Source organism: Uranotaenia lowii, chromosome 2, assembly GCF_029784155.1.
Source record: "Uranotaenia lowii strain MFRU-FL chromosome 2, ASM2978415v1, whole genome shotgun sequence".
Lineage (NCBI taxonomy): Eukaryota > Metazoa > Arthropoda > Insecta > Diptera > Culicidae > Uranotaenia > Uranotaenia lowii.
Genome location: NC_073692.1, coordinates 320,878,245 through 320,892,050, shown reverse-complemented (window position 1 = coordinate 320,892,050; position 13,806 = coordinate 320,878,245). Strand labels below are relative to the sequence as shown.

Genomic DNA, 13,806 nt, shown 5'->3' with positions numbered 1-13,806 from the left:
TCACCCTGCTAAAAGTACCTGAAGTCAACATTCTGAACAATTTTGGTGGATAAGTTCGTGGTGAACGGATTAGTGCGAAACAAACGGTGATGTGTCCTGTTGTTTGCAGCCCCGCCGGGCAGCGCTTCCTGTTTTGAAACGCTTCTTCTGGTTACATGAAACGGATTTGTTTCCGATCCTTCAAGTGTTATTTTCGGGCAACAAATTATCTTACCAACGTATTGTGAGAAGATTAAATAAATATAGGTATACTGGTTAAAAGAATCAGAAAAAATCTTTTTTTTTATGTCCGAATATTTAGTTCTGAGAAAATCCGTGAACAGATTAATTTGGTTATATAAAAAGCAAAAAGGATTTTTTAAAGTACAAGTGTTCTTTGGAATACTTTCTTCAAGGGAATCTTGATTTATAAATGCTTTTAATAAAACAATAATATTTAAAATGAATCGCCATTTTAAGTGGAAAAATCAAAATTTGAAATCTGTTTAAACCAGATATAAGTGAAGAAATTATGGAAAAAATAATTATTTTGTAGGTTCAAATTAAAGCGCACTCTTTTTCTGCTAGTTTTGATGTAAACTGTTCGAATTTTTTTCAAGCGCATTGAGTTTTCATATCTTTTAAGCTAAAACATTAATATCGCAATGAAATTCTGATTCCGATCAACTCTAAATAAATTCTGACAGTAAGAACTTTCATCATTTTCTTTAGAATATTTTTGTTTTGATAAAATACTTTTTAAGACAATGAGATTGAATAGGAATGATCCAAAAATGACGAATGTTATCTAGAATAACTCTTAATGAAGCCTTTTTAAAACTCGAGGGGGTTTATAAGTGATTTTTATTTTGCTCTTCACAACCTCCTGTAGGTGGGCCTTTTTACGCTTATAAGTGTTTTATAAATGTTTTTAAGGAGTTTTTGAAACTTGGCGTTGGTTTATAACGAAGTTTCATAGCATTCCTGTAGGTTCTTAAAAAACTAAAATTGTTGCTTGGGTATTGTATTTAGTAGGTCCAATAAACGATATTCTACATTGACCTAGAGTTGTTATTGAAATACTGCGTTGAAGGTGACGTGATAAACGAGAATTATACAATCGTTCTCCGATGGTTTCGGAAGGGATTTTGATGTGTTGGAGAAATAAATTGAAATTTCGAATGAAACAAAATTAATTTAAAAAATTTCTGAAAATAATCTATTTCCCGTCGTTTTTTTCACCGAATTTGGTGGAGACAACAAGCCTGTTGCTCTACCGTGAATCCTGCCTAGCCTTCCGGTAGTACCGATCCTGGCAGTTCTCCAGATGGTTACCGATTAGGTTGATCCGATCACCGCTTTCTCCTCGACCACGCCAAATTTTGTCGCCGCCACTTGCCGTCGTAGGCGACGTGGTCCGTACTATTTTCGCGGAAATGTTTGAGTTTTGTTAGTTGTAACGACTCCTGTTTCCTTCACCTCAACTGCTTGCCCTCGGGGGAGGGAACCTGCCGCTGCCATCGTTCCCATCATTGCCACCATCGAAATAGTCGTTCTGGCCCGAATTAGAATTGCAGCGGATGGGAGCAAGATTCACCTGCGGCATCCGACTGGAATAGACCTGAAGAGGAAAAGCTAGATTGAGTATGGCTGAAAATAAACAAAACTCGTGAATTTTAAAATCTTACTAGTTGGCTTTTTTTCGCCGTGGTTGATGATCAGCCACCATCATTTTCTTCGTTCCTAAATACAATCTCACTCATCATGACATCCTTGGGGTGTGGAAAAATTGGCACAGGATGGTAGGCCAAATTGGAATTAACTCTCAATGCATCCGTATTCTATACCTATGTTTAAAAAAAAAAACCATATCCTTTTCTTCATATCCCGTCACAAGACCAAGGAGGATGGATACAATCACCGGCCTATGCAAGTGTCAGGCACCCGCGAGAATATACTTTAATGTATCGAGCGAGCTCTAATATAAATGAAGAATAACATCATTAGAAGCCATAGGTTAGTGTATTTTTGAGAAAAATTAGCATGGGCCATCTTACCCCACTGGTGCGTCTTGTACAGTTTTCCACTAGGTACTTTTAGGAGTAAAATGCTACATACCTGATAAATGCTTCGGATTACTTTTTTATGCACAAATCGAACACAAACCCCTACTCCAACTTTCGAGAAGCCACCGGTTCTCGATCTTTCTCTCTTCTCATCGCGCGCGAGATCCTTCCACACCACGTGCTCGATCGGCAAAACTCCGCGAACGAACCACTTCGGGTCCCCCAAGAGACCCGCGCAATTTTCGCGGAGTTGGCGCTAGCAGGTAGTCCGGGTCTCGCAGTTTAGGGGTGATATTGCTCAAACTTCTTCTTCAGTCACCGTTCATCAACGGTCGTAAACGGTTCGGTTTTCTTTTGTATCTGCTGGTGATCGTTCTGTTAGCCGGTTGTGTTTCCAACAACTGCAACAGCGAGTCGTAGTGTGTTTGTTTAACGTTGCGCGCGCCAACCAAAAGCTTCCTCCTAGGGTGGTTGGCTCGCATGAATGGTTAGTGCTAGCGGGCTCTATTTGTTTGTTTTTTTTTCCTTTCTCAAGTGACGGTGACCATGCGCGGTTGTTGTTAGTGTGATTTGTTTGAATTGGAGTTGATTTGCAAGGGTTTTTTCTTCTTGCTTCTTGAACGTTTTTTTTTTCTGTGGAGCGGGTGTGCGTGAGAATTTCGAGAATTGCGCGACGCCGACACATGTTGGACACGCGATCAAGTGTGTGAATGGTGGAAAATAATGCTACTGTGCGCCTTGGCAGATTGGCGTTTAGGTTGTTTTTTTTCTGCTGCTCACCGTTTTGTGAAGTGTGAATTTTCCCCTTTGGCGATCGCTGCCGGCAGCTTACAACCGGATTGGATTTGATTGAAGTGAAGGAAAAACGACCCTGCAAGACCTGCACCAAGACTGTGTGTGGCTTTGAATAAGCCAGAAGAACAACACAAGTAGTGACCACCCGCATCAGTATCGAAAAATCTCTTTTTTTTAGCACGTTGTTGCTTTGAGCCTTTCGAGGTGTCTGTCGTAGACTCAGTTCTCGCTTGATTGATCAATTATTTTCCACGCTGATCGATCAGCTCGTGGGTAACACGTTTTACTTCTGTTTCCTCTCCTGAGGCAACTTTTTGGCAGGGGGTTTCTTCATTTCATTCACGTGCACGTTTAGTTTCTTAAATAAATTTTCATTCACTTTCAACTCACATTCAATTTAGCAATAGTTGTTCGGCGCGTCCTTGACGGTGCTTCGTGTTTAATATTCATGAGTGCAGCAGTTGCAATTTGATTGCATCAGAAGTTCAGTTTCTTGCTTCATTCGCACAAAAATAAACAACATCCAAGTGAAACGGTCAAAATGGTTAACAAACAATACAACGTTCACAATCCGAAGTTGCACAAATCCGGAGCAGGAGGAGGGCCAAAAAGCTCTCCCCCACCGGCTATGCGCAACAACTACCCGGAGGTTTCCCGGCAACCGAATCCACCGGATCTCGGCAACTCCGGCTCGCTGGAAAACAATTTGAACCATAGTGCCGAAAATAACTTTCAACGTCGCCACCCACGGCATCAAATCATTCATCAAAACAATCTGGATCAAGAAATGATGATAAGACGTCAACGTCAAGCGGCAAACGGTTCCGCCACTCCGCCCTCCGATGAGGACTTTGGCGAGGACGGCGTCTATGGACGCAACATCAGCTACTACAGTGAGAATCAGCAGCTGCGCAACGAAAGCCCAACTCAGTCCGGAAATAGCGTCAAAAATTTGACAATCAACGACATTGGCCGATTTCAGTATATTTTGGAGATGGATCGTGAAGTGGTGAGTTTGTTTTTTTTTTTTCATTCTGGTGTTTACGCACGTGTGTTGTCTTAATTGGCCTAATGTGGAGTTCCGTTAGTCTTCGTCTTGGCATTAGCTTTTCGAAATCGAGGAACGGGAAGACATTCATGGTGATCTGTAATGGTTTCATGGAAATTAGTTTCAGAACGATATATCTGTAAATTGCAGCGATTCCAAATCAAATTTTAGGAAGACAATTTTTTAACATTTGTAAATAAGGCATTTGATCATTCAGAAGATTACACGTAAAAACGAACAAAATTTACTAACCTAGACCTCATTTAAAACTGTTGCTTCAGAAAACCGTTCAAATTTGGCTGATTTGCCAACAAAAAAAAAAGTTTTTGGGCTTATTAGCATTAAAAGATTTCCTGGGAGTTTTTCTCACAGTTTTTTTTTCAACATTCTTAAATTCGAATTCTTCATTTCATACTAGCTGACCCGGTGTTCTTTGTTACACCTTCCAAAAATAAATTAAAGTAAAACTATTTAATTTTTTTTGGTATCATTTAATTCAATTCCAGCATAAATCAGAAACAACCATTTTAAAATTAGAACTGCAGCAGAAGATGATTTCATCTTATTTAGTGAATCTTGATCAATGAAAAAGGGAGGGGTGTTTGATACAATTTTTATTGAATAACTTTAGAACTTGAACAGCAAATGGAACCAAATTTGGCATGGAACGATACACGGGTACGAGAAATGCTTCTATTAATATTTGGTATCCCTCATTCCTTTAAAGAGGTGGATGAAAAGGGGGATGAGAGGTCTTGCTAACAATTTTCAGTATAACTGGAGAGCTGATCGAGCAAATGGAACCATATTTAACATGTGAGGGTATTTTGATACGAGAAATGTTTCTATTATAATCTGGAGCTCCACCTTTTTTTCAGCGGAAAGATATAAAGGGGGAAAGGAGGGCTCCATACATTTTTTTTGCATAACTCGAGAATTAATCGAGCAAATGAAACTAAATTTGGCATCAAAAAGCATTTGAGTACGAAAAATACTTTTATGAATATTAAGTTAAGTACATTTTTAATGTACTTTGTAAATTTCATGAGTTCTTTAATTATGCCAAAATGTATATTTTGTTGGTATGTATTCTCCACCCTCTCCTTCTTCCTAAGTGTGGAGGGCTCACGAACTTTTATGAAATCATTGTTATTATCTAAATAACCTCACATGCCACATTTGACTACATATTAAAAAAATAGTCTGTTTTTCTACTCCGCCCTGAAAAGGAAGGGGCCAGCATTTATTCATACACATACAACCTCTCTTCTAAAAGATGATCTTTTTTTTATTGATAAGTGCTCGATTTATGCTTAAAAAGACTGTATGGAAGTCCGTTTCTCTTTCCCATCCTCCACTACTTGATACTTATTTTTTCGTACCCAAAAACCTTTCCTTAGAGTTGTTCAAAAGAATTGTATAGGAGCCTCCCTCCTTCCTTCCCATGGTCCCAAGGAAGAAGAGAGGGATCTCAAATAATCATAGAAATATTCCTCGTATTCCATTTGCTTCAATAGTTTTCCAGTTATGTAAAACATTTTACAGGAACTTACCTTCCCTCTCCCTTGCTCCGACTGTAGTAGTAAAACATAACAAAAATTCAGGGAAACATTTATCATACCCCAACACCATCCCATACAAAATTTGGTTCTATTTACTCCATGTGTTCTTCATTTATACAAAAAGTTGTATTTAATCCCTCCTCCTCCTGTCCTATTTCCCCATTGGAAGCAGGGAGGGGTTCCAAATAATCCTTAAAACAGTCATCGTACCCAAATATCGTCCCATGCCAAATTTGGTTCCATTTTCTCGATAAGTTCTTGAGTTATGTGTGAGAATTGTATAGAAGCTCCCGAAATCGAACGGGTTTTTCTCAACTTTTTTCACATATTACTACAAAAAAAAAAAACTTTTATTATTATCATCAACGTAATTTAAGTCAATTTTCGATCAGTTTTAGTCATTTATAATGTTTTATCATGTTTCTGATGCATTTTGCACTTTTTTGTTTTAATTTGAATTTTGTTTTTTTTTTGTCATACTTGCTATTTTTGTCATTCTTCATCATTTTTTTAACTATTCTTTGTCATTTTTTTGTCTTTGGTTTGTATTTGTTATTTAATTTTTAGAAATTTTCATCATTTTGTAATTTTTGAGTACTTATCAATTTTTTTTAAATTTTTTGTTTGTTATTGTATTGATATGTTTTTACGATCTTTCAAGGGGATAGAGAACGTAAAAAGTTTGTCTTAATTATATTCCTTCTTTAAAAAAGAAACCTTTGAGGTAATGTTTTTTTTCTGAAAACAGTTCGATTTTGGTACATGTGCCAAAAGCGAATGTTACCAAAACCGTATTTTGCCAAAAACGATCGGGGTCCGAACATGCCACAAAAATTCTGTTTCAAAATCAATTCTCTTATTGATTTTGAAACAGAATTTTATCCAGCACTCAAAATTTAAAAAAAAATCTCTTAAGTTATGCATTTAAATCTCTGATCAAAACTCAAATTTAAATTGCTACTCGAAACTATATCTTTCATATTGTTGTTAATATTAATTCTCGATTCACAATATCTTTAGAAATTTTTTGCATTTCTAGATATTATGCATGCAGAAAAAATCCAAAATATGAGCGCTTATAATCATAGCAGCTTTGCCTACTAGCGATATTTCGCATACGTCGCGACGTTGAAAATAATAACGGCGCACCGCAAGTTTCCTAGGAGACCTGGAGCATGCGATTGATGGCCTAAGGAAAATGTACAGTAAATAACATAAACAATGTTCGAGTACTACATCGAAATCGCCTACTGGACTGAAAAAAGAAAAACAAACCTGCGAATGACAGAAATCTCGCTAGTAAAAAAGCGTTGCTACTTCTACTGTCGCTATTCGGTTTGGTGCTATACACATAATATGCTATGCTATTTGTAGTTAGGTTATTCAAATAGGATTTATTGACACTCTCAGTCAAAGAATTCTTACATTAACCGTAGGTTGAGTAGGCGTTTTCTGAATTGTCAAAACGTTTTTTTTCGGCAGTAAATATTTTTCATAAATTTTAAAAGAATGTTCCGTATATACATAAACATAAGATTCTTCCATTCAAATACAGTGGAAATGATTGTAGTGCGGGAGTGAAATCGGTTTTGTATAGTTGAGTGAAAGATCTCTGGCTTATTTGGTTTGAATCGTAGGAAATAAGATGAAAGTCAACGGCTGTTGCAATGTAGTAGGAAAACACTGCAACTCGTTCTTTTTTGTTTGGTTATTAGGTATTTTATGAACATCCAAAATTTTTTCAAGACTGTGGTGTAATTTGCAATTTTTTTGGATCAAAGAAAGAATGAGTGTCTTTTCACTAGCAATAGCTTGTAAGAGCAAGTTCACTGGTGTTGGGAAAAAGTGGTTGAATTTTTGACATTTGGAAAATTTTACCATGGATGTTTTCAAGATCTTTGGGTGTTGTATTTTTTACAGCACTGTTTCTATTTCAGCCGTATGTGATAGAAATATTGCTATTTGTTTGTTTGTTTGTTTTGTTTGTTTGTTTGTTTATTACAGTAGCGTAAGGTCCTCACCTTTTTAATTACTACATACGGTTTTTTAATTCTGATTTCTTCACATCTTAAATTTACGAACTTTTTCCTCAACAAATTACTAACAATTATTCCAAAAATGTAGGCATTCCCTCTTAAAAATTGCTTCTGACGTTTGACGCTTTAAGTCGGCTGGTATTTATGCATCACAACATGCGAAACTACAACACGTGATCTTAAAAATGTTTTTGCATGATAAAATTTTCAAAATGTGCTAAAAGTGATAAAATTTCTACCACTTTTTTCCAACACCAGTGAACTTGCTCTAAGGGGTATTTTTTCTCTTCCGTGCAATTACCAGACGAGCATTGCAAAGCTTGCTGCAACATGGGGGAGGAAAACTGAAATTCGCTGTATCGTTTCCTGTATCGTTTTTTTTTACTGTTCGGCAAAAAGCCAGCAATTGTTGAAAAGATTTGTAATCGTTCAAATTTTAACTTTAGATTATCAGATTCGTGTAGCGAGTCATGTTTAGGTGCTAAATTTAAGTCTTCTGAGTTAATTGCTGCAGATTCAAAAGTAAACATCGAAATCGAATTCAACAGCTAGATTATTCAATACCAGTCTGTCAACTCTGTCGTAAATATAAACTTTGAACTTTATAAAAATGTTGTTCGGTCCATGGGAACTACCTAAAATCTAAATCTGTTATTTAAGCTATTTTTAAAACAATCATTAGTCAAACAATTTTTATTTATCAGCTTCAAAAACTTTAACGAACTTTGAGCGACTCAATGCGCCTGTTCATGCAAGAATTTGCCAGAGCAAAACAAAACCTTATTAAATCGTTGTATTATGTAAAACAAGTGCTTTTCAGCATCAAATTTTTTTTTATTGAAATTCACTTAATTAGAAAGCAAAATTTTGAACCTTCGCACTGGTCGGTAGATTGATGAGAGAAATTTGACTTTTGAAAGATTTTTTTCTTTTTTTTATTCAGTCTTCCTCCCCCAGGCTGCGACCATATCTATTTAGGGGCCGTTCAGATACCACGTGGACAGAAAAATGACGCAGACAGATTTGAAATGTTATTTTTCTTAATCTAATTTGACAGGTAGAAAAAAACACTTTTTGCCTTTTTGTTATTGAAATTACTGATTTTGAAAAAAAAACCAATAAGCATTTCCTGAAATAAAATAATTTAAAAAATTTTAATTTCTTAATTATCATATTTATACCTTACTTTCAAGTGGCTACTAATTATTTAAACTTAAACTGAAAAGCTTTGCAGTTTAATGATTTTGATTGAAACATCTTAATATTAGAAGATAATTGTTTACGACTGGTGAAAATGTATACGGGAAGATTTTCGGCTTTTTCAGTCAGTTCACGGATCCAAAACACCTTCTTTTCTTATTCCGACGTTTCGTTCTTTATTTGAACTTTTTCACAGGAATCTACAACAAACATTTTATAGTGAAACAAATTGACAACAAAATGGTAGTTAATTATGAACTTACAGAGAGTTGTGTTTCTTTGTCTGGAGGATCATTAGAAATTAAATTTGCATACACTAGTTGGACACTTTTTACCATCAAAAGGCTAGAAATATTAAAAGAAACACTTAGATAAACAAAGGGGAAAAATATTTGCAAAATACGAGAATTTACTGTCTAGAGAGAACTCCAAACACGAAAATCAAAACTTCGAAAAAACAAAAAACGCTCCGATCACTAGTTTGTAGCACTACCAACTGATGTTGTTGATGTGGCGATTTCGTTCTCCTTCGGTGTGTTGATCTTTGGTCTATTTACTTTTTTGAGAGTGTTGAGGATTCCGGAATATGTGGAACTGAGATGGTCAACATCGGATCTCTTGTTCACTGTTTCATCTGTATTAATAATGTGACCACATATTCCGGAATACTCAACACTCTCAAAAAAGTAAATAGACCAAAGATCAACACACCGAAGGAGAACGAAATCGCCACATCAACAACATCAGTTGGTAGTGCTACAAACTAGTGATCGGAGCGTTTTTTGTTTTTTCGAAGTTTTGATTTTCGTGTTTGGAGTTCTCTTTAGACAGTAAATTCTCGTATTTTGCAAATATTTTTCCCCTTTGTTTATCTAAGTGTTTCTTTTAATATTTCTAGCCTTTTGATGGTAAAAAGTGTCCAACTAGTGTATGCAAATTTAATTTCTAATGATCCTCCAGACAAAGAAACACAACTCTCTGTAAGTTCATAATTAACTACCATTTTGTTGTCAATTTGTTTCACTATAAAATGTTTGTTGTAGATTCCTGTGAAAAAGTTCAAATAAAGAACGAAACGTCGGAATAAGAAAAGAAGGTGTTTTGGATCCGTGAACTGACTGAAAAAGCCGAAAATCTTCCCGTATACATCTTAATATTTATTCACCTTTAGAAAATATTTTGAACGTATGTATGTATTACCACGTGGACATCACCCAAACCCCTACCCCCTCTCCGTGGACAAGCGTGGACATTTCTATACCCCCCTCCCCCCCTAAGTTGTCCACGTGGTATCTGAACGGCCCATTATCGGGTTTCAGATTTGCCGTTTTTAACAAATCATATGCCTTTAATTGAAATTAGAATTGTAAACTTTGCTCAGCGAAATGTTCGAAATATCAATCAGCTGTCAGGTAGCAAGATACATTCAGGCCTTTTCCGTAATCAAAACTGGAAAAAGAAGGTACTAAATTTTTCGATTTTTATTAGGACTAAAATAAATTGTTAAAATTTGGGAGATACATGTCGGTATTCGGAGATCCGGAATTCTTTTTTGAGATATTGACATGTTCGTTTATTCCCAATTTTTTTATCAAAACCGTTTACTTTGTGTTGCTTGTAGACTCAATAAGCGTCTTAACAAACACTTTACAAACAGCATAATACAGATTATTTCTTTAATCCATGATGTTATACTTTATCTTAAAATAAATGACGTAATAATATAATATTAAATAAGTATACTAAAGTGAGGCAAAGATTAGAAAAAATATTGAGGAATTAATAAAACGATTATGGTTATAAATTCCTTAACAGAATAAAAACTCTGTGCACTCCCTAATTATTCTTTTAAAATTCATCATATCTTTTAACCTTGAAATTGAAACAAAACTTCTGGTTCCTGAAATTTTATAACATTTAAATAAAGCATCGGCATTATAATTTTTGTATATTATTTTTTAATAGTTTTGCCCTATTAATTCATAATGAAGTGGTTATGCTAATTTATTCATGTTATAGGGACCATATTGGGGGAAACAAGCTAGCTTTATAAAGGCCAATTTTTATGATCATTCGTTTTCTTTAGTCTTTTTATTATTGGGTTAAAATTTTCATCAAAATTTGAATATTGATAAAAGTCTCATAGGAAGCAATATGAGTTTCAATAGGAAATATCTAGGAGCATAGGAGGTGTAGGAAAACTTATGATCTCACCATTTACCAAAATGGATCCTAATCTAAGGTTGCCAGAATTTTTCCAGCACCCATACGGGCCGGATAAATCCTGGCAGTTTTATCTAAATACCTGGCAAAGTACGGGCATTTGTTTCGAAATTTGCGACCAAAAAACCGGGCAATATCCGGGCAAACTTGTTCAAAACTCAGGAATAACTCAAAAAAAAATCAAGGAAAAAACCTTAAAATAATTATTCTTTTCATTAAAATTCATCAATTTAGTTGATATCGAATTTTAGGCTTCCAAAAAATCTTTCAAAATTATTTTTATAAAAATTGTTAAGAAATTTTCAATTTTGACGCATAAATAAAAAAAAATGCAACACAATTGTTTTTTTTTTATTTGGCAAATAAAGTGAATAAATCCGGGCAAAATCCGGGCTGTTTTCAATGAAATCCGGGCAACCGGGCCGGACCGAACTTTTCCTAAATTTTGTATTAAATATCCGGGCAAACCCGGATAAAACCGAGCAATCTGGCAACCTTATCCTAATCTATACCTTTCTTCACAACACAAACCTTCCCAAGATACTTAAAAAGGGATTCGCAGACGTATAGACGGTTTCCATTGCTGATGATACTAACTTTTCCCTGCTTCTTACTTTTTCAATTTTTTTTATTTAGGCAGGAACGAGGGGTTGCTAGTTGAACCAAAAAAGTATTCTCCTAATATTACTTTCATTTATCACCATTGACCACTAGGACGTGGCCGGCCATTTTCAAAAAGAGAGAGCATCAGTTTTGAGGATGCACTGTTTGTCCCAAGCACCATTCTATTGGACTTTGCACACAATGTTATGAGAATCGCAAAAATATTAAAACAATTATCAATTTTTTCAGGTTTTTTTTTAAGATGGTTGTAGGAAATCTTTTTGATACTGTAGCAAAGCTCTGAAGTGTCATCAAACATATGAATCCTCGTATGAACAATATTTAGAGATAAATTGCAAAAGTAGTTTAACATAAATTAAATGTTAAAATTTTGTTGATGATCTTTCGTAAAACTGTAAATAACGTCTTCATATCTTTTCAATGAATTTTGATAAGATAGCTTTACTTCATTAGCTATACCGTCAAACGGGGCATCATGCAACAGCAGGGTTAGATGCAACATTTGTATATCACAACACTTATTTAATTTTTATTTTAAAATCATTTTTAAAATGTAATCATTTGATGATGAAGATGACATTTGGAAAACTTTTACAAAGTTCACTGAATTAAACTGGAAAATAAAACAAACTTCAGCCCCAATTTCAATTCATTGGTTCAACACAGAAAACCTTACAAATACATCTTTTTCTTTAAAAAAAAGCAGCATTTTTCGTTGTTTATATAAGACAATACCTCTAAAGTTACAATAACATTCTGATTTAGTTAAGCATTCTTGGAGCACGTTAAACCAATGCAATGTAAATAACTTTGATGTGTAAAGAATATTATTTAAGTTTGTTACAAATAATTATAGATCTTAATTTTTCCAAGGAATCTTAGTTGAATTGCTTTTTAATCTTACAACACCTTTCTCGACTCAATTGTCCAAAGTATATAATGATGGAAGTTTTCTTGAAGATTTTTTTTCACGATATCAAATCCACCGTTTACATGCTGGACTTGAAATATTTTCTCTTAAATAACGTGTTAATTTGCGAGAACCGTGGTAAATAATCGTGATTATGGCAAAAAAACGAGTAAATAGAAGTCGTTTAAGACAAAATGAGCAAAATCAATCCGAGTACAAAAAATTTAAGTGTACTTTCTTTAGATATTCCTATAGACCACTTTGGCAGCTGGTACAAGTATAAGTTTGGCTATACAATTTAGCTTTTTTCAAGAGTTTTCTAAATGTCCCGCTGTTTTCGTCTGTGTCCCACTTTTTTTTCGTGAAATGTCCCGCTTTTTCTGAAAGTATCTGGTAAGCCTACTATAAAGTATAGATTGAATAAAGATAAAATTAAAAAAAAAGGTGCCGATTCAACTATACACAATATAGGTGGAATGAAATCTTCTGTAATGAAAATCTTCTGTAAATAATGAAAAAATTATTTCGTTTTTTATACGACAAGTAACAAGAACTTTGGAAGATCGATAGCTTTTAAGTTAAGCTTTCCAGAATCTTCCCTCAACGTATCCGGTCCTGAAAAATCCGGGCAAAGACCGGGCTTATAACAATTTTCTCTTTGAAAATCCGAGCAGGCCCGAATAAAAGGTAAATTAAAAGGTACATGTAGATTTAAGAACAAGGGCATTCGAGTTGAATTTGTTGCTCAGAATCGTTTATTTTGACTACAATTCATCTTTGAATACTTACCCAGCAGACCACACGAACATCATTTATCATCATAAACACACCTATCTACATTTGAGAGGAGCTCTTCGTATTTGCAATGATAAAGGTCTACCGCTAGATTGATGTAAAAGATAAACTTACGATACGACGCTTATTAGACCGGTTGTTCTCTACGGGCACGAGACATGGATATTGCTCGAGGAGGACCTGCGTACACTCGGAGTATTCGAGCGACGAGTGTTAAGAACCATCTTTGGCGGCGTACAGGAGAACGGAATGTGGAGGCGAAGGATGAACCACGAGCTCGCGCGACTCTACGGCGAACCCAGTATCCAGAAGGTGGTGAAGGCTGGCCGGATACGCTGGGCGGGACATGTTGCGAGAATGCCGGATGACTGTCCTGCGAAACAGGTGTTCGCCACGAATCCGGTAGGAACAAGACGAGCGGGGGCGCAACGAGCGAGGTGGTTAGACCAAGTGGAGCGTGATCTGGCGAACGTGGGGTGCCCGAGGAATTGGAGAACGGTTGCCATGGACCGAGTGAATTTTAGGAATTATGTTCGTCAAGTTATGTCTTAAGACGGAATACTATGTA

General features: G+C 35.5%; 1 protein-coding gene across 5 annotated transcripts in view; it reads left to right on the top strand.

The window, feature by feature from the left end:
• The first annotated feature begins 2,374 nt into the window (after positions 1-2,374).
• Positions 2,375-13,806, top strand: part of LOC129745072 (uncharacterized) — a 247,377-nt gene continuing 235,945 nt past the window's right edge. For 4 of the 5 annotated variants that reach the window (XM_055737907.1, XM_055737906.1, XM_055737904.1 and 1 more), the window contains exons 1-2: positions 2,375-2,532; positions 3,242-3,849. In XM_055737907.1, the coding sequence (XP_055593882.1) occupies positions 3,382-3,849 (468 nt within the window). In that variant the 5' untranslated portion in view covers positions 2,375-2,532; positions 3,242-3,381. The remainder of the gene's footprint in view (positions 2,533-3,241; positions 3,850-13,806) is intronic. The other variant, XM_055737903.1, reaches the window with a different exon arrangement.